Source organism: Hippoglossus hippoglossus, chromosome 14 (assembly GCF_009819705.1).
Source record: "Hippoglossus hippoglossus isolate fHipHip1 chromosome 14, fHipHip1.pri, whole genome shotgun sequence".
NCBI lineage: Eukaryota > Metazoa > Chordata > Actinopteri > Pleuronectiformes > Pleuronectidae > Hippoglossus > Hippoglossus hippoglossus.
Window position 1 is genome coordinate 20,639,799 of NC_047164.1, and position 20,879 is coordinate 20,660,677.

At 40.7% G+C, this 20,879-nt stretch overlaps 2 protein-coding genes across 2 annotated transcripts; one reads left to right on the forward strand and one right to left on the reverse strand.

The window, feature by feature from the left end:
* Positions 1-2,060: 2,060 nt before the first annotated feature.
* Positions 2,061-18,667, reverse strand: LOC117773933 (C2 domain-containing protein 2). The gene is made up of 13 exons (XM_034605809.1): positions 17,877-18,667; positions 17,363-17,458; positions 15,837-15,956; positions 13,036-13,137; positions 12,343-12,459; positions 10,469-10,577; positions 8,276-8,384; positions 8,127-8,191; positions 7,901-8,016; positions 7,606-7,774; positions 5,876-6,117; positions 5,360-5,627; positions 2,061-3,223 (listed from the first exon to the last, which is right to left on the reverse strand). Exons 1-13 carry the CDS (start codon positions 18,159-18,161, stop codon positions 3,003-3,005), a joined length of 2,019 nt encoding a protein of 672 aa, XP_034461700.1. The 5' UTR covers positions 18,162-18,667; the 3' UTR covers positions 2,061-3,002.
* A 40-nt stretch (positions 18,668-18,707) lies between these two features.
* On the forward strand, positions 18,708-20,413 carry atg101 (autophagy related 101). The gene is made up of 2 exons (XM_034605810.1): positions 18,708-19,444; positions 19,533-20,413. The coding sequence occupies exons 1-2, from the start codon at positions 19,193-19,195 to the stop codon at positions 19,935-19,937; spliced, it is 657 nt and encodes a 218-aa protein (XP_034461701.1). The 5' UTR covers positions 18,708-19,192; the 3' UTR covers positions 19,938-20,413.
* The last annotated feature ends 466 nt before the right edge of the window (positions 20,414-20,879 follow it).

Genomic DNA, 20,879 nt, shown 5'->3' on the forward strand with positions numbered 1-20,879 from the left:
AGTATTAATACATTAATGTGAACATACTCCACTACAGATAAAAGCCCTGTATTCAAAATCTGGTAATCTCATTAAAACTGTATAAGTATTACCAGCAACATGTACTTCCATGTTATGTATGATGAAACCACAAGCCATGATATATTAATGTGTAAGCACCACATCTGTTGTAGTTGGCTGAGGTGGAACAAATTCTAACCAACAATTCACCCTCAGTAAAAACATCAGTCTTATGAAGCCACGTCTGTCTGTAACTAAGTCGAGGGCATTAAGAATATTTCAAACTAAAATTTCAATAACTGTTTCAGACTACTGATTCCTATTTCTCAGGAGTCAATACATGGCATACAACTTTGCTTATTGATGTTAGCGTTGCTTTGTTTTTATTGGGCTATACATGCAATTGTTAATTAGCTGACTCAGTCATTACTTTCTGCATGCTAAATGACAAAATCCAATCTAAAAAAACACATTTAACTTATAACTGTTAAAAGAAGTTCTCGAAGTGGATGTCTGTATCTTTAAACAAGAATAAATTATGTAATTTGCTGCATTAGAATTATCTGAAAATTTTTCTACGACACATGGTCTCTGTTTATTGATTTAGAAAATAAAACTTTTTGGAATAAATTAAAAACTAAAAGAACTTATTTTCTTTCTACACTACTTGTTTTGGAAGATATTAGTATAAATGTTGTGGAGTAAAATGTATAATTCCCTCTGAAATGTAGTGGAGCAGAAGCATCATACCATCAAATAAAATTGTCGAAAACACAAGTACCTCAAAAAATGCATTTGTTATTTTCGACCAGCAGTGGGACAATGTTGACTCTTTATGAATGAAAAGCCACTGTAAATTAACAGAAGTAAAAGAGCATATCCACATGTAGTGATTTACATTAGCAAAGGGCGGACTCCAGCACAGCCGCGACATTCAACGTGGCACCACATTCTCAGTTATTGCTGAAAATGAAAATATGTATAATAGCTGCAATCCCTGCAGAGAAGTGACTGAGGCTCTGCAGCGACAGTGAAGTCTGTGTGCACAAAAAACAGATGCCAGTGAAGAAAACATCAGGAAGCAGTTTATTAATCACAGACAGCCCTACTGCTCACTGAAAGCTAAACTGCACCCACAGCTTGCACGAAGCCTGAAGCAACGGCTCGGAAGCTGAGCATGATTAAAATGACCCGTTTTATTTTGACAGGATGTTATTCAGCCTGAATCGTAGCTTTTATATATTTCTATGAACAGAATATGGTCGATGATGGAGAGCAGGCGATGAGATGTCTGCCTTGTAAATACAAGGAGAGCGCAGTCATGGACAGTGAGTGTTTTTAATTCTCAAGTAGTCTTTGTGATGACAACACTCCGTTAACAGATATGTGCATAGGCTTTTTGATTATAGACATTGCTGATGGTGCAGGAACTCGGTGGCGCGCTATCCCAACAGCTCGCTGCCGTCCCTCAGTTCTCTGCTCTCCGATGGTGCGTCCAGCCTCAAGACCACGAAAGTGACACTGAGTCCAAGTGTAGACAAGCCGACGTCCACTTCAACATCCTCAGAATATCTGTAAGGCAATCTGTTGATTCGGATTCTGAGCACATTACCTTACTGAAGAAACAGTACAGGATGTGCAGAAATGTCTTGAATGAAAAAAAATACAATCATTAGCTGGATTAAAACAAATAAAATAAAAAAAAGCAGCCAAATCAATCTGGTTGCTCCCAAACATGTTCACACTTTCTCTTGTTCACGTGTTCAAAGCTACATCTTTTTAAAAAAATTAAAAGAGAGAAAGAATAAAGATTTCATTCAGATGAAATGCTGGATTGAAGAGCGTAGAAGGAGTTCAATTAGTGCGTAACGCGGCAAGTATGGCCAAATGGAGCATCACAGTCCCTTTTACAATCCTGCTGATGTGTACAGGAGGAATCATTTGGGAAGACAAAGACAAACGTTGCATATATCATTTTTAAATAACCGCAGAGGGGAGGAAACATAAAAAGCTCATAAAAATCTAAAGTTTCACGTGAGCCACAGTGGCGCCGTTTTTCTTTAGATGGGTGGTGGTGAACTATCAAATGGCCTCTGCATAAGTTAATCATAATTAACTTGTAATGACTGGTTTGATATGTTTGTTAAACACGAGGCTTCTGTTTTTAAATCGATAACTTTGTAGAACTTATATGCTTATAACTTATAGCTTTTATATGCAAATGACATACAGCTGTTAATTATTGATTTGGAATAAAATAAGGATTTAAAATGATCTAGAAAAAAGAAAATGTTTGATTTAAATACCCTACTTCATAGTTTTAGTGTCAATAAGTAGTTCTATCACTATCTCCCACTTGCACTAGTCATGCAGTGAACAGATCAACTCCCTTTGTGAATGTTTTCAACACGACTCAGACCTAAAGAAGAGTCTCTAACACAAGAGCAGCTCTTGTCATTGCACTTTAAATAAAAAGGTTTTCTAAAATTGTGCAAATCATACAAACACCGCTCTGCTCTTCGTCTTTGGTCCTGTTGGTCCACCGTAGGAAACGTTACGGTTTACAGCAGGGAGAGCTAACTCTCTATCTTCAGTGAGGTAAAGAGCGATGGCCCGCACCAGTCCCGTCTGTCCGTAACAAGGCCGTAAAAGCACTTAAAAGATTTCAAAGTTTTGCATAAGATCAAATAAACAGAAACATGCAAAATGATATCCTCTGAAATGCCATCAATCCAGGGCAGGATACAGTCATCCACATATGCACACACTTGCTTTTGGTGGAACATCTGCTTCTTGTAGGAAGCACTTATGCAGGATATGGCAGTAAAAGAGGATATTTTTCCATCTGCACAGCTCTCCCATTCACAATGCAGGAGCCCCAGTATGCAGGTTGGGCATTAGGGGGAGTTGGTTAGCCAGGAGGTTTGCCGATGCAAGTTTTAGATGGGGGTGGTGATGGTAGTTGTTGTGGGAGTGACTGAGGTGAGAAGAGAGTGGAGGGGTCACGCATGTGGCTCCCCGACGGAGGTAAAGCCGTTGGTTTTGCTCTTGTTCTTACTCTTGCGGCTGAGCATGCGGCTAAGCGTGGCTGTTCGGCTGGCGCGCTCCACTGCGGCCGGAGACTCTAGGTAGACCAGGTCATTGTGGGACTGGCTCATCCCCGGGTCCTTGCGCTGGTGACGGCGCCGGAAAAAGAGCTTGGCACTCTTCTGTAGGAAACTGCCTGTAGCAGAGAAGCAGAGGACATTAATGATACATCCAGACAAGTGCTGCATTTCAATCTGTGTACTTACTCATACTTATGCAGAGGTGCGTTCACAATGACAACATTAGGTGAGCTATGAATACCTAGTATGTGCACTAAAAACAGTCAAAAGAGAGCATATGTAACAATGGACACTTCTCACCCTCAACCTTTGCCATCTTGGCTACAGACCAAGTGTGATTTACATTCTGCATGACACAGAGGGTACAGTAGTAAGGGCAAGGAAAACATTCACTTTCAAGTCCAGCGAGAAAAGTAGCTAGAAGATATTTTGAAATGTGAAAATGGTCACATTGGGACAACACAGTGGGAATCTGTCGGAATCCCAACACTATATCAGTACAGCACACAGTGTAGTACAGGTGAGTATACTGACGTAAGAAAACTTGTTTGGAGACAGCTGAAGAATCAGCTGTGCAGAACTTAGAAAATTAGAACTTAGAAATTTATATTAGAGAGAACTAGTGGAGTGCCTGTTCTAAACCTTGTTGGAATGGGCTGTTTGCTTGGCCTGTGGTAAAACACCTCTGCCAAAAGTACAAGTTACAGTTTACACCCAAGTCAACTCATATGTAGTAAAGTCTGTATTAAGTGTATTTTGTCATAATAAGAATTTGGATTATTGAGCTATGGCCAAAAAGGTGTTTTGTGAGGTTTCAATGAGTTTGACCTTTCACACCCAGTTCATCATTAGGTGGATGTATGTGCCTAAATGTTACCAAAATAAATTTCCTAAAGGTGTTCCTGAGATATCATATTCATGAGCATGGGGCCTCCAGATGTAGGATTTTTAGGATTTTTCTATACATGTGGATTACTTCAGGTAGGCTGTGAACTAAATTCTATACATTAAAAAAAACGCATATTGCAATATGAGAAGATGTCAGTGATGGTGCCCCCTGCCACATCATAAGTCCTATCATTAAAGTCCAATTGTAAATTCATATAAAAAAAAAAAAAAATATATATATATATATATATATATATATATATCTCTCTAAGTGGGTTTACATTTAACATGTGTAGGATTTAAGTGGATTTATCAGCAGAAATCGAATATAATCTTCACAATGTTTGCATTAGTATATTATCAACTGAAGCTAAGACTTGCTGTTCATTGCTTTAGAATGAGACCTTTATACCTAGTTTGGGAGTGGGTCCTCTTCCACAGTCTGATATGTTGCACTGCCATGTTACATAAAAGGGCCAGTGTATAAGGTTTAGGTGAAAGGGATCTATTGGCAGAAATTTTATACAGAATAATCCTAGTGATGTTTTCACTAGTGTGTTTCATCTAAATCTTATGAATTGTTGTTTTCTTTAACCTAGAATGGGCCCTTTATATTTAAATACTATATATTTACATCGGGAGCGAGTCCTCTCTACGTAGCTGCCATGTTTTTTACAGTCGTCCAGACTGGACAAACTAAACACCTTTTGAGTTTTTATGACAATTGAAGGTTTCCACAGGTTCTCTCTCATGTTTGGAAGGGGAGGGTGAGGGGTATTCACTGCAACATGCAACTTCACCACTAGATGTCACTAAATTCTACACACTGAACCTTTAAGTAGCCAAGAACAGACAAAACAAACACTGACTCTAGAGAAGGCCTTTAGCGTTTTTATGTTACCTGAAGGTCACCATAGATTCTCCAACACATTTTCAAGGGGAGGGGTGTTCAGGTGGTTATAATGTGCAACAATACCAACAAATGCAACACACTGAACCTCTACAATATTCTACACTACTGCTAGCAGAAGCGACACATAACTAGAGTACCAAGAATACTGCAGGTAACTTGTGAAGTAACTTACTCATCCACACATGTGTGCTTAGCACTGCATTCCTCTAAGATGGCAGTGACGATAGTTCAGAAAGGAAATTATGTCAGAGTAGGAAGGAAAGAGAGAAAAGAACAAAAAAGCAAACTGCATCACGACAAAAACATTTTAGTTTTCCCAATAAGTTAATGTTTTCTAAGGATTTTAAGTAAAATCTACAGCATAGAATACTAATACAAAGACCAACAAGTTGACCATCTCCATGCACAGTCACACATGGCTCATCAATGAGTCCCCTCTGTGCCCTCTTACCTCTAGTCTTCTTGCAGTTGGCCTCAGACACACACATGGATAGCGAGCTATGGTTGATTTCCTCTCCTGTCTGGCTCTCCCAGTCCTCTGGGGGCCGGCCTATTCCACTGGGTCCCTCCTGGGGCTCCGACACCTCAGGAGTGCTACTGGCCCCTGATGCAATCGCCACGGTTACATCCTGAGTGGAGCTGCTCTCTGACATCGAGGCATCCATCGCAGCAGCGTAGCCCGCCATCAGAGCTAGCTCATCATCCTGGGACATGGGCGTCTGGAAGCATATTCAACTATTTTTAGAATCAATTTCTAGTAATTTCAATATCAACCACACAGGAGGGTAGGACAATGGCTTAAAAAGCGTTTGTGTAAACTAGCAATCCTCAGCCTCTATGCAGTTTCATATTATTTAAAACCCTGTTTATTAAACAAGTGAAACAGTTCTACTAAAATAAAATAAGTTTAACAGTACGATGCACCAGTAAAGAGTTGCTGAGATCTGGTTGGTGAGTTCATCCTTACTTTGGCGATGCCAGAGATGATGATGGTACTCTTCTTCACCGGGGACTTGAGCTTCTGCTTGGCAGACTGGTGGAGTTGTCTGATGGCGGCCTCGGCCACCGGGTCTGTGCCGTTGAGCATCAGCAGCTCGGTGTCAGACGAGGACAGGGCCTTGCTGACGGTGGTCCCCAACATAGACACCTCCTCTGAAACACGCCGCTCAGACAGCTTGGGCTTGTTGATCACAGCTTTCTGGGCAGGATCTGAGTGGAAGTGACGATTTTTTAACATTTCACAGTGTGCATTGCAGAGGTTAAAGAAAAAAACGCATAGTAATAACATCAACAAGTTTAATTAAAAAGGACATTACATCATAACAGTGAGCCAGCCTGAATAATATCAGAATCCAGCAACCTGTGCAGCTAAATTATATTCAACAACATTATTGTTTTTTACCTGGTCTTCAATGGAAAAGCACTATTTACCAAATCCTTCTATTGTCGAGATCAGCACATTTAAATGTCTGTCATCATGCTAAGACCAAATTGCTAAACCTGAGATGACGTAGCTGTCATTTAGTATTTATAAGGTGTTAAGTATTATTCCACTTGGACATGTTATTTAAATTAGAAATTGTAGGCACTTTAAACTTATTTAGGGACAGAACTTGTCTAATGGTGTATTTGAACAGTTCAAAAGATGTAATCAAGTTTCAGGTACATCATACAGAACTGTCACACCCTCCAGCTGAAATGTATACACATAATAAGATTCATGCACTGTACTGAGGCTCAGTGGTGCTTTGAGCTAAATCCTAATATGTGCACAGTGGTGATGATGTTTAACATGTTAAACAATGTTAACGATTTGCTGATCAGCATGACACACAAAGTGAACCAGAGGCTGAGGGCTGTGTTATATATATTCTGTCCGTCCTGGGAGAGGGATCCCTCACATGTGGCTCTCTCTGAGGTTTCTACGTTCTTTTTTCCCTGTTAAAAGGGTTTTTAAGTAGTTTTTCCTTACTCTTGTTGAGGGTTAAGGGCAGAGGATGTCACACCATGTTAAAGCCCTATGAGACAAATTGTGATTTGTGAATATGGGCTATACAAATAAAATTTGATTGATTGATTGATATAATGTTATGTTATACAGACATTTCTTTGCTAACCATGGTACCGAACAATTTAAATTTATTGACATTAGACTCAAAGTTTTCACCAAAATGGAGGAGCCACCAACAAATCCATCCAGTGAGCGATGTTACTGGCATGGATAAAAATAGGTTTTATCGATTGGAATGGTGATTAAATTTCAAGGGTTATTCATACAAATTGTTTACATTAAGACAATTTAAATACTGAAGATATTTACTGTGAATTAAGTCAATTCACGTGGAACAGTTGTGATTGTTTAGAGAAACTCTGCATTTAAAAAGGGCCAATTATATTTGCAATGCTCAGTGACATTAAAGCATCATCATATTGTATATCAACAGGAATAACAGGCTTGTTGACAATTACAGTGACTCTACAACAGATCTAGTAGCTGCTAAGACTTGAGTGTTGGAATTTCAAATTTGATCTATTGTTTTGGTAAAGGAACTCACATCCATGGAAATGTCAACAAAGAATCTCAGTGCACTATTTAGATTTTCATCTACTGAAACTGTTCAAAATCAGCAGTACTAGAATCAAAATGAATAAATAAAAGAGGTGCTTCTGCATCAGTAGTGTTGAGTGTCACTGTACCCATGTTGAGTCCAAGTGGGAGTGGTCGACCTGGCTTGCTCTTCACTGCGGTGACGGTGGTGACCACCGTGCCACAGGGCATGACCGTTCGGTCCATCTCCACCCTCTTATTAGAGGCCGGGGTCGGAGGGTGCCAGGACCTCACCTCGCTGGGCTCCAGGTAGGTAAACTGAGGAATATAATTCAACACATTAAATACTGTAGCACAAGTGAAAACCTAAGGCACAGAAACAGAATCTAACTCTTTGTATTAAAAAGTGTGATATCCCAGCGTTAACTGGGATGCGGGTGTTACCTCAGTAGTCAGTGATCCAGTCACCGTGTCTTTGGTCATGAGTGCAAATGTTTGCTGTCCTTTGGGATGTTTTTTTACAAGATCAAAAGGCACTGACACCTGACCTAGAAAGGAATCTGACAGAGAGAAAACACACCTGATTTAGTCTTGTAGTGCCAAAGCACATGACAGTCAAAGCTCGTGAACAAAATAAGTTTGTCATCAAAGGGAAGGAGTTTTTCCTTACTCTGTTGAGGTTGTCCATCATTCATCAGCTGAATAATGAGCTCTTTTGATCGTCCATTCAATTCACTGGTGAGATAGAAAAATAAAACCATTTATAGAAAAACAAAAGACGAACTCCATCTCAAAGATCGTGGTGGTTTGCAGACTTACAAGATAAATGGCTGGTCCCAGGCAGGATTGGTTGTGTTCTTCAAAACAGACGTGTTAAACCTCTGTGGAGGATCATCTAACTGCAGTACACACAGAGGATTCATGCTGCCTACAAACACAACAAAAACAGCTCAGTTTGCATCACAGGAGACAAACAGTGTGTGTTTGTCTGAGAACTAACAGGAAATTCCATTAGTTCTTCATGCCAAAGTCTTTTGACAGTTGATTAAACCAAATCTGCTTTTGCATGATTACATTTTGCTACGGTCACTTCCACAGCTTCACTTTAATGGACAGAGGGAAATTCCACCCACACTGCGTGTGATGAACTGTGTATATGTGAGACCACATTCACAAAGTAAAGGCAGATAAAGTCCATTTATAAGTGAACTTTATCAGCCACAGGCACTTTCTCCTAAGGAACGCATCAGCTTAAAGACAGGAAGTGTCAACTGAAGCGAAGTATAGAGGAAGGAAAACAGAGTGTGATGCTGTGTCATGTCTCTGCTGCACAGTATCGACCAGAATACTTAAGAAGACACTGACTCACAATTAGAGGGTGACTCATCACAGTAACTACCAAAACAAAGTTGTTGGAGACGATGTTGTTGTCAAAGACTTAAATTAAATAGCCTCTTATCAGCTGATAACATGTTTTCCTCTCGTGTCATGGCCGACAACACCACAGTGCTTTGTTTTTTACGCTCATCATAAGTGAAGTTCCCTTTTGTGCGGTTCCGTCGTACCACCATGCTGGGTGGGGTGACACTGATGTGAATTTATTATGAACATGATCAGCTTTGACCAGTAGATTACCACCTCTTACCCTTAAAACTACAGGCAGAGATAACCCTTCCCACAGGCAAGCCGGATGTATTTATCTGTTCCATGTTTGACTTGTTTGTAGTTTTAGTACTGCGTGCTAATATCTACAACCCTCGGGAGACATTACAAACTAAACATGCAGGCAAAATAGTTCTCTTAAAAAACATTTTACAGCACAATGGAAGTATTTATAAGGTGTTAAGGATCACTGACACAGTTCTATTTACCACTTGGACATGTTATCTAAATTATAAATTGTAGGCACTTTAAACGTATTTAGGGATAGAACTTGTCTAATGGTGTATTTGAACAGTTCAAAAGACGTAATCAAGTTTCAGGTACATCATACAGAACTGTCCCATCACTCTATGGATTGTTTTGTTTTTGTTTCCAGGGGGTTTGGTCCCAGCTCCAGCTGCAATTTATACACATAATAAGATTCATGCACTGTACTGAGGCTCAGTGGTGCTTTGAGCTAAATCCTAATATGTGCACAGTGGTGATGATGTTTAACATGTTAAACATTTCCTGATCAGCATGACACACAAAGTGAACCAGAGGCTGAGGGCAGTGTTATATATAATGTTATGTTATACAGACATTTCTTTGCTAACCATGGTACTGAATAATTTCAATTGAATGGCATTAGACTCAAAGTTTTCACCAAAATGGAGGAGCCACCAACAAATCCATTCAGTGAGCGATGTTACTGGCACGGATAAAAATAGGTTTTATCTGTTCCATGTTTGACTTGTTTGTAGTTTTAGTACTGCGTGCTAATATCTACAACACTCAGGAGACATTACAAACTAAACATGCAGGCAAAATATTTCTCTTAAAAAACATTTTACAGCACAATGGAAGTAGCGTTAAACATAATATTATTTAAGTATTTAAGACCTTTTAAGGTCTAAAATTCTGATTATTGTATTTTAGACTTTTTAGAACCCAGAAGAAACACTGGAACTGATCTGCCTTACTATTATAGGAATATTTACATTGATAAAACAGGTGACGCTGGAATTTGTTTCAACAGCCCCATGTCTGTGACGCGGATTTAACAAATGCATCTTTTGTTAACGTCTCTAAAATCCTTTATTTACATCCTGATGTAATGAAGGACACAGCTCAACATTTTGGGAAATATACAGTTTAAATGATAATCCCTGCAGCTCATGTCTTATTAACCTATTCCTTCTCAGTCAGTTCATACTGACCTTACCGATATGGTTGCTGTAGATGGCACAAGTCAGGGAAGTGGAAGGGCCCAAATGTAGGTTTGTGAAAGCTGACTCAGTGAGCTCATGACACAAAGACACAGTTACAGCTGTTTCATTTGAATCTAAATGATGAAGACAAACATCCTACCTGCAGCATCTTCCTCCTGATTGAGCGTCACACGGATGTTTTTCACCAGCAGCTTCCAGTCGTGGGCACGGGGGGGTTTTGGGGGCGAAACCACTTTGTTCTGGGCTTCCTATTGAAGAAACCATAGTAGGTGAAGAAGTGAATTACAATGTTGATCTACTGACTGCACCTGCAGCAATGCAAGCAAAACACTCCCAGGTTTCTCCACAGCACTGTAATACACATCATGGAGACGACAAGGTCTTGGAAAGTAAATCAGAAAAACTGATTTGTCAGTTTATTTGCTGACATTATACTTTAATTGCCTTTTCCTGCAATTTACTCATGTGGTGGTTGTTGTTCTTTCCATTTCATGATGCAAGTTCTGCCTCATCCTCTCACTGCAGTCGTTGACACCTGTTTTGTCATGGGGGAGGCGGGGCCTTTGTGTAATTTGTGGGGCTCCACACAATTTACTGAACAGCCCTATGTGTAAACACGGCGCGGCTCTTTTTAAAGAAAAGGTGGATGCTGCGCTGCCTTTTAAGAGCAGCCTCTGTTTTCCCACTGCACTGTTTGTAGCCACAGGTTTTCGTGTAAAAAGGGCGAGATAAAAGGCTTTTGTGAACACGCCGTTAGGCTAAATGAATATTTGAGTTTGTGTCAATAACTGTCTGTTTACCTTTTAAAATAGTCTGTGCTAAATCTCATGTTTTCATACAGCTGCTGGGCTCATGGTGTCACACCCCATACCATTGTTTTCTTTAAGATCTTCTACACTGATCTCATACATGGCCTCTGTTTTGTTTTTGTTCTCAGTTGCTTGGAGCGTTGGATTTGACAAAACACTTCTAGCTTGAGTCAATATGACAATGAAGAGTGTATTCATAGTCTTCACTGTGAAAAATTTAAAATATAACATTAGTTGGTACAAAAGGAGGGAATATAACCCTGCTGACAGAATGAACTATATCCATGATTTGAATTTGATTTTCATAATGTGGATGACTTACATTTTTTATCTTGAAATAGAGAGGATATAAAGTTCAGACCAGATTAAAAAAAGCAGATGTGTTGATTAGACCATACAGGCCGATCAAGATAAATGGTCTGGTTCAACCTGCTAACTGAGGTTTCTAGTCTGTTCAGTCATCTTAAAACTTTAAATCACATCAGGAGGTGGTACGACTGCAACAATTAGCTTCAACATTTAGAACAAACATTTCCTGGTAAAAGAACCTCAAATGAACGATTTGCATGATTAGTGAGATTTGGCCTCTGGTGAGTTCCGATACACATGATTTTTTTTTTACATTTAATAAACAAAATAATAAGATAATCTACAGTAGTGACCTGAGACTCAGTACTCAGTCATGATCTTTACCTCCTTAACATCACTTAGTATTTTTTATACAAAAAAGAAATGTGTTTCACATTAAAACTGAGTAGCTACTCAAAGAATACCAAGTCCAGTTTGTGAACATGATGCATGGTCAAATTAGAAACACATGACATGACATCATGTGATGACTGTGCAAAGTGCACAGCATTTCTCATGTGAATTTACTCTTCAGACTTTAGAGCTGAGGTTTCTGAAGACAAACTGTCACAATGATTAATTTGCAGAATTTATACACTTTTGCGAAGACTCACTAGCGAAGTTACTTAGCAGGTCTAAAATATTTGTAATAATACTTGAGAAGAATCACAACTATGATGTTAATTTAACTGTGGACCTGTGAGGAAGTATACAGTAGGTTATAGTCTGGTTTGTCACCTTGCAGCATACCATGACCTGGAATATCAGACATACAATACAAACACACACACCCTCATTGTGTTCTTGTGTGGCAGCAGTTAAGACGTCATGCATCAGGCATGACTCCTCCACTCACCTTGATCTCTGAGGCCTGAGCAGGCCTGCAGCTCAGCAACACAGAGGGGCGCGTCACCGATAACAGCTGCCTCAGCTGCTCCTTTATGGCTGCTACACTAGAAGTGTTGGCATTGTCCTGAGAGAGAGAGATGGTGATATTATGAGTCACACATAAAAAGAAAAAAGAAAAAAGAAAAAAAAAAAAAAAAAAAAAAGATTGTGTTAAATGGAGGAACGGCGAATATAATGCCTCCGCGCCGGCAACAAACACAATTTCCACCTGACTTTGACTGCTAAATTTATTTTATTTAACCAGATGGATTCTAAGAGTTTTTACTTAATTCACATCATATGACAGACTAGCCAAAATGTTATCTGGACCTAAAACACCGACAATAAGTGTAAGTGTTTGTGTTTTGTTTGGAGAAACGTTTGACTCGTGTGGACTTGTCAGACTTAAAACAGCGTACAATGAACAGACGCCCTAAAATATTAGCCGCTGGCCCCAGAGATTTAATTATCACCCGATGATAACAGATGGGCTTCGAGAATGACCAAAATGTAACCTGTTGATATCTGATAATCAAACTACAGACTCCTTATTTACGCGACTTAACAAACATGACTATTACCGTAAATCACAGTCAAATTATTTTTGTTTCAGTAAAATACAACAGTTCTCCTGGGTTGTTTGAGAGGGCCCTGAAATTACCTGGGTGAAAGTGGGGGTCACCTGCAGCTTCCCTGTCTCCAGGTGAGACACTCCCCAGCTCACCTTGATCTCATCTTCAGCCTCCTGCATCTGCAGATCAAGCTGGAGAACACAGGAAAAACTCATGATGCCACAGTCATGTGGTTTCACTTACATTGAATATATGGCACTATATTAAATAACTATGAAATAAAATGGATTTTCAAGATATTAAGCAATGCACCAAACATGATGGGTTTCAGTATGTGTTTTAAAAACAAACCACTTAAATGGGAGGGTTTACAGAAACTAAAGGTTTATTGTGGCTCATTAAACCGTTTACATGTGTTGCTCTGGATTTATGATTTCTCACTTGAAAAGAAATCACAGTCTGTTGTTGTGTCATGTCATTTGATGAATACATGTCCTAATACCAAACAGGCATTAAACTGTCACCACTGCACCAGTTCACACAAATTAGAAATAATTCATCCCAGTGGATTACAGTTGTTCATTTGTTGAATAACTTCAGGCAGTGAAGACCGTTCACTCACTCAAAACTGTAATGATTTTGAGAAGAGATGACAACATGACTGTTGGAATCAGTGGAAGTTTACTGGATCATGGATTCAATTAAATTTATTAAGGTTTTCTTTCATTTTCGTTGTTTTGTCCTCAGCCAAGGACATTGTGTTTCCACCTCAGCCCATTTTTTGTTTGCTTTGTTTGATTAAAGCAAGATTACAACTACTGCACGGATTATCGTGAAACTCAGAGGAAGGAAGCACACTCAGAGAAGTACACATTCAATTTTGGTGCAGAAATGGATCAGGGGACAGATCAGGGCATTTTTCAACATTTTCACAGTTTTTCGGAGAATAGTTCCTTAATCTTGATGACAAAAATAATTAGGCATATTAGGGAAATGATATGTATGTAATTTGGTGCAGCTTGATTGATTTTTAAGAGACGGTTGGGCCTTGGTGCAGGTAGGTGCTTTGCTCAGTGCCATTATATTATGAATCTGCCTTGTCTCTGAAATCATGTTCTGCACACTATGTTTAATAATAATAAAACTTAAAACTAAAAAACACTTCTGCAATTGTCAACACCATACAGTCTACAACAAGCATATTACATCAACGTCACAAACACAAAGAGGATTTCCTAGAGACGGTCAACAAGATGAACATAAACAACAGGCTCATCTGAGAGAGAATATGAAACATGACAAAGGAAGATAGAAAAGAGTGAGATAGCAAACAGAGTGGGCCATCCTGCCGCAACATGCCTGGATTCCAGTGTAGGACTGAACAGCTCCTTAAATGATGCCAAACATAGACCAGATACAAATAACACTTACAAGATATCAGAGGCTGCATCGATATGAACTGGATCAAATAAAAATTAACTCTCCATCCATATGAATTGTTGCTCCCTCACTGCCAGCTAAACACTCATCAAAATCACGACTGTTTGCTGTCCTGGCTCCTAAATGGTGGAATGAGCTCCCCATTGACATCAGGACAGCAGAAAGTCTACACATCTTCCGCCGCAAACTAAAAAACACACCTCTTCCGACTATAACTTGAATAAAATTTGAAACTAACAATTTAGTTGCACTTACATGTAAAAAAAATGTAATTGAAGAACAGAAATAGTTTATGAAGGTAACTGCCTTCACTTCATATATAATCCTTATAAAGAGACCGTCCATTGACTCTGTTGTGTACTCATACAACAAATATGTAAAAACAGCATTTACAAGTCAGATGAGTACTGCCTTAGCACGACACGTGTGTAAGCTCATCACATGAAGTGGGCCATGTGGTGCAGTAGTGTGTTAAAGGACACATGTACAGGGCATACTGTAAATGTGTGGGGCTTATGTCGCACATGTCACTCCACTCATAACATAATGAGCCAGGAGCATTCTAGCCTGGACCTCTGTGGAAAGCTAACAAATGCACCAGTGGATGGAAGGAGGCGTTTGAAAAGGCTTTATGACTTTTCCAGACTAAAATGGAAACAACGAGAGTGAAAAGGGGACAAGCGGCTTCCTTTATGTTCCTGTGACAACAACTGATCCACAACCAAAACAAAAACGCTCCCACTCTAATCCTGACTTAGGCTTTGTAGCCTCTCACTCTGGTAGTATTTATGGCACAATGAGCTAAAGAGTTGTGACAAGCACCTTATTAGTGTAAAAATAGCCTTAATACAATTGGGTTAACTTGTATAGCTGCTTGTATCCATACATTTAACACTGGACCTAAGAAGTCAGGTAGGTTAAAAGTCAACCACAACCCTAATATGTTGTATTCATTAAATGTCCAAACACATCCAAGTCCAAGGAAGGAAGGGTGTCAGTGAAGACCGCACCTATTTCTGAAGAAATGAGGGCTGTCTGATTTGAAGATGATAAATCAAATAAATGTCTACAATCTCTGGAAAGCGACAAAGAGTCATTAGTGTTTTGTGACATAATTTTAAAGCTTCACCAATCCTGTAAAGACCCACTGACAAATGTAGAAGTAGACAAAGTGGGTCTTACTGGAAAGGGGCCCGATAGTGATTTAAATGACGTCTTCAGGACATTTGCCATGCACAGAAAGAAGCCCCAACCATTTAATCTAATGCTGGTGCCAGCAAACATCCAGTGCCGGGCAGCAGCACATCATGTTTAATAAAATCTAACATTAAACTAAACCATAATGACTGCCTGAAGGATACAAGTCTTTTCTTCTGATGCCTCAGTGACAAATGTTGCACAAATACGTTTTTTTCTTTGTATTCATTACTTAAGTATGTAGAGCATTTACCTGCAGCTCAAGTGGAGCTATACACACTGTGTATGTACGAGGATCTGCTGTAGCCATGGCTGACAATGCCGCACTGAGAGAGAACTGAAGCTTCTCCCCAACAACGCTGCAGCAAGTGGCCTGTTGGGAAGACAAAGTGAGACATTAGTGTTATGTAAATCTACTGAGAATGTAAGAGCTACAGCAGGGCCAGCATTTGCACAAAGTTGAACCATGTGTTGACTTATGTATGTAAAATATGACCTATGAAAACAACTCAAATAGGAAGGGAAGAAATTTGCGCTGCACAGGTGCTGTGTGTAAAGACTCACTGATAAAACATTTATGTAACCGTGTGTGTAGATTGTTACACAAGAAACATATGTTTGACATAAAAAGACAGAGATAAAAGCAGTGAAAGCACAACAAATCCAAACAGGGGAGAACATCTGTACTGGCTTCTCAACAGATTCAATAATGTGTGAGAACAATAGATCACTTTCACTGCAATGGAACACAAGTTCACAGAGTAAATTACCACACAATGGTACAGTCCTCTCTTAGTAGAAACACATTCATTCAGTGCATTCTTTCTGATTTCAGGGTAGAGAGAATGGGTTTGTCCAGTTTGGTGTAAATCACTGTAATGGGAAACCAGGACATAAACATAGGTGCTGCTGCATTCCTGTCTGCCTGTTCCTCCTTAGTGCTGACCTTGACAGATATATAAGCTTCTTAAAGCACACACACACACACACACACACACACACACAAGACAGCATGTCGGTAAAAATAAGCCTCTGTTCATTAAACTCCCCACATTCAGCGACAGAACACCTGGTATTTTGCACCATATCATGATGATCACAATGGAAGAGCTGAGTTTGCATGGAGAGCTCAGCAAAGCCCACCCCACGCCAGTGACACAGAGCAATTTGTCCCTATCTGACCTCGCTAAAAAATGAAAGCCTGATGGTGGCAGTTTGCTTTACGCACATTCTGCTGCATGTTGGCACATAATGTGTTTACTGTTTAAAAACTAAATGCAAGAATTGTGTGGTCTCTTTCAAGGATCATTTGCATCTCGGTTTATGTGATGAGCATGTGGACCCCAGAAAAGAAATGCACAGCATATTATCTTGCCAACTGGAAAATATTGGGGGTAATGTCTGTACCAAAGCTGAAGGGTTAATGAGTTAGTGTTGATCTAATGCAGGCCATAATGCAGCACTGGTTGCGGAGTAGCTCCCTCTCAAATGAATTAGGGGATGGCAGATTGATGTGAGGGACAGGCTTTGTCAACAACACAAATAAGGAAATTAAAAATCTATAAAGTGTCTGCAGCTATGATCCAATTCAACAGTGAAGCGACCATGGAAGACAAATGAGCATTTTTCCAAACACAACATACTCACTCAAACAAGAGCACAGCCGATCTAGATAACTCCCAGAACAGTATATCGATTGATGACACAAAACGGCCATAAACATGAAGCGAAAGCCCTTGCGTTGCATTCGTAACACACTGACTTTAAGAGTAAGTGTACCTGGCTCCTGGAAGACTTTTTGAAGCTAGACACACGGCTGACCGTGAGCTCTGACGCTTCAAGATCATCCTCTTCAAATGTCAACAGAACAGCACCCTGGTGAAGAGGAAGAAGATTTGACAGATTAGTACAACAACATATCACACAACTCCGACATCAGGGCAATTACGTTGTTGCCAATGAATCAGCATTGATCTGGGCTGTCATGTATCACATTGGCATCTGCAGTGCGTGTGATCCCACTGAATAACTCTGAGAAATAGAAAATGAAACTGCACACGATCCAGGGGGGGTGCATTGAGAATTGGACAGAGAGTGACAGGGCTGATGTGTCCTATGTCGAAGGATGGTGTTGACATGTGAAGTCTTCAGAGGCTAAATGTATGAGTGTAGATGGGGGTGATCTGTTTACAGGCACTTCCTCAGACAATGTGCTGTCTTTATTGAAGTCACCTGCCACACACACACACACACACACACAGAGAGGAGCGGTGGCTCTGGTCATGAGACTCACCCCACGCTTCCTCGACTCCTCGTTCAGAGCCCCGCACCAGGCTCCTCTCCATTGACTCTTCCAGCTCTTCAGCGACAGCGCCCATTTCAGCAGCGCGGCGGCTTCCTCCTCCGTCGCCGCATTGCCCTCGCCTGTCCTCTGCTTGTTTCCCACAGCCCTCTGTTGGAAGTACTGGACGAAATACGCCACCAGAGTGACCAGGGAGGCGACGAACAGCGTGACCATGCACAGCCACAGCGGGTCCTCGAAACCGAAACGTGAAGTGGCGCCTTCCAAGTCGGACATTCTTTGCTGGATGAAAAAACGACGAGCTCAGCTTAACACACCTCCTCTGGGAGACAACCTGGAAACCTCATAGCATGAATGTGCTCCTGGTCACTGGAGGCAAACTGAGCACAGCACCGCTCTCAAGTCCCTGTACACGCTGTGCTTATTGTCCCTCATGTTGCAGAAGTGGAAAGCAGCTACACAGCAACGCGCATCGCCCGCAGACACCCGGTGCTAAGGTTTCTAAAGGGAAACTCGAACCCACCAGCAGAGGAACATCCCGTCCTCCACTCATTGAATATGCTCGTTAGCTTAGGGAGCTAATCTTCGCCTCACGTCGCTTTAACTAGCTGTTCCTCGTTAGCCGATAAAGTTTACCCCCCGCAACAAAAAACGACTTATTTCCAATGTTCAGCGGCTGAGTTCCAGCGGACACCATCCAGACAGAGAGAGACGAGCCCCGGGAAAGCATCCCGGGAGCGGAGAGGGCAGTCGCGGCCGCTGGACTCGGTCTGACTGGACTGAAGTTTCCTATTGGAAACGGATATGTGGCACAAACTGTAAGTCCCAGAATGCACCGCGACGGATGCGAAAGTTTGTTGTTGTTCGGGTAGAAGCGTGAACCGAGACTTACTCAGGCTGAAATTAGTCCTTTAAATTACTTGCTTTAATCTGGAATAATATTTAGTATTTTATTTGTTTGATTAATTACTGCGTATAGAAAAACGAACTATAACGACTATATAGAGCTACGCGGCGTGCCGTAGATGGTGTGACGTCATGGTTAGCGCGTCATGTTTGTAGCAAACAGCTAGCTAGCTGCTGCTATGTACCTGCTATCACTGCTCAGAAATTACATTTAGATCGGGTTCCCTTTCATACGTTGTATTTAATTTAGAGATATTCTGTGTTTTAGTCCATCGTGACACGTTGTGGAGAGAAGGGGCCGCCCGTCAGGAGAGGTAAACAAACTAGCCGAGCTGCCCTCAGTAGCCATCACCTCCCTTCTCGTGTCGTCGCTTGTAAATGGAAACATCTCCTGTTCCGCAATGAACTGTCGCTCGGAGGTTCTGGAGGTGACAGTGGAGTCGAGGCAGGTGGAGGAAGCCATGCTGGCTCTGCTGCACACCATCTTAATGCACCGCAGCACCGGGAAATTTCACTACAAGAAGGAGGGCACCTACTCCATCGGTACAGTGGGCACACTTGACTTCGACTGTGACTTCATCGACTTCACCTTTGTCAGAGTGTCCTCAGAGGAGCTGGACAGGGTGATCAGGAAGGCTGTGTCTGAATTCAAGGTAACTGGTGATTGTGACATGCTGTTGTTTGCTATAATCCATGGCTAGGCCTGTAATCTCATGATTTTATGACATGTTTTGGTTACAGGATGCTTTGAGCAACTCTGGCAGCGACGGCATGGGGCAAATATCCCTCGAGTTCTACCAGAAGAAGAAATCTCGCTGGCCTTTTTCCGACGAGTGTATTCCCTGGGAGGTGTGGAGCATCAAGGTCAACGTTGTCAACCTCGCCAACGAGCAGGAGAGACAGATCTGCAGGGAGAAAGTGGGCGAGAAGCTGGGGGAGAAGGTGATCAACGTGGTTGAGGTCATAAATCGCCACGAGTACTTGCCAAAGATGCCCACCCAGTCTGAAGTGGACAATGTTTTTGACACCAGTCTCAAGGATGTTCAGCCGTACCTTTACAAAATCACATTTCAGATCACTGACACTCTGGGCACCTCCGTAAGCACCACGATGAGGAGGCTGATTAAAGACACCCTGGCCCTGTGAGGATGCCCCAACACAGAGAAGAGAAAGTTATGGATGACTTCAATCCTAAAAAAATATCTAGTAACATCTGTCATTTCTTTATGTAAAAAAAATTTTTTCAGCTCCACTCCTGCTACAGTGAGAGTGTCATCACTTTTCAGACGTCTCTGCCATGATTCTGGTATTGATTGTACCTCAAGATTCTTAATTACACAATGTCTATTTAATGATATTTAGTTTTTAACAAACTTACCACCATATAGAAATGCAACCCCAGCACATTACACTATATATATATATATCAGGATATAATATGAAATCTGTAAATTATTGTAAATTTCTGACATAAATGTTGATTGTAACGAATGGTATTTACTGTCAATAGGCAAGTCTCTTTAAAACTTAAGTCTGCCTCTGTGAATTCTAACCTTTGAGACTAGAGCAACTACTGGCAAATATTACTTCACAAGATTCAGTCAATAAAAAATGTAATCTGACTACCGTTTTGTGTGTGTGTCTGAAAAAGATATGGATGAGTTTGGGGACACATTTCCTCATTTATGTGAAAACTTCCTTTCTAACATTTTCATGGAGAGTGTGACCTTACACATGGGTAGGACAGGATTTCCAGTTTCCATATTAAAGCAAACACTTCCTAAGTTGACTCCCAAGTTTTCCAGTCAGTAATTGTCGCAGTGGCCCAGAGCGTGATAAAAACATCCCGCAGGCTCAGGGTTGTCTGCCAACAGGATGATGTGTGTGCATTTTCACATCATTAGTGCTACTCTTGGATTAATAAACAAAGTACCATTTGCCACACACTGATGAAACTGACAACTGGGGGGATCATTGTCCGTGTTTACTAGTTTGTAAAGGGAAGATGAAAGCTTAAAAATATATTTAACTGATAAAGTTATGTCTTATCGTAGATCACAGATTAAATTTTGGGACAGAAAAAAATGT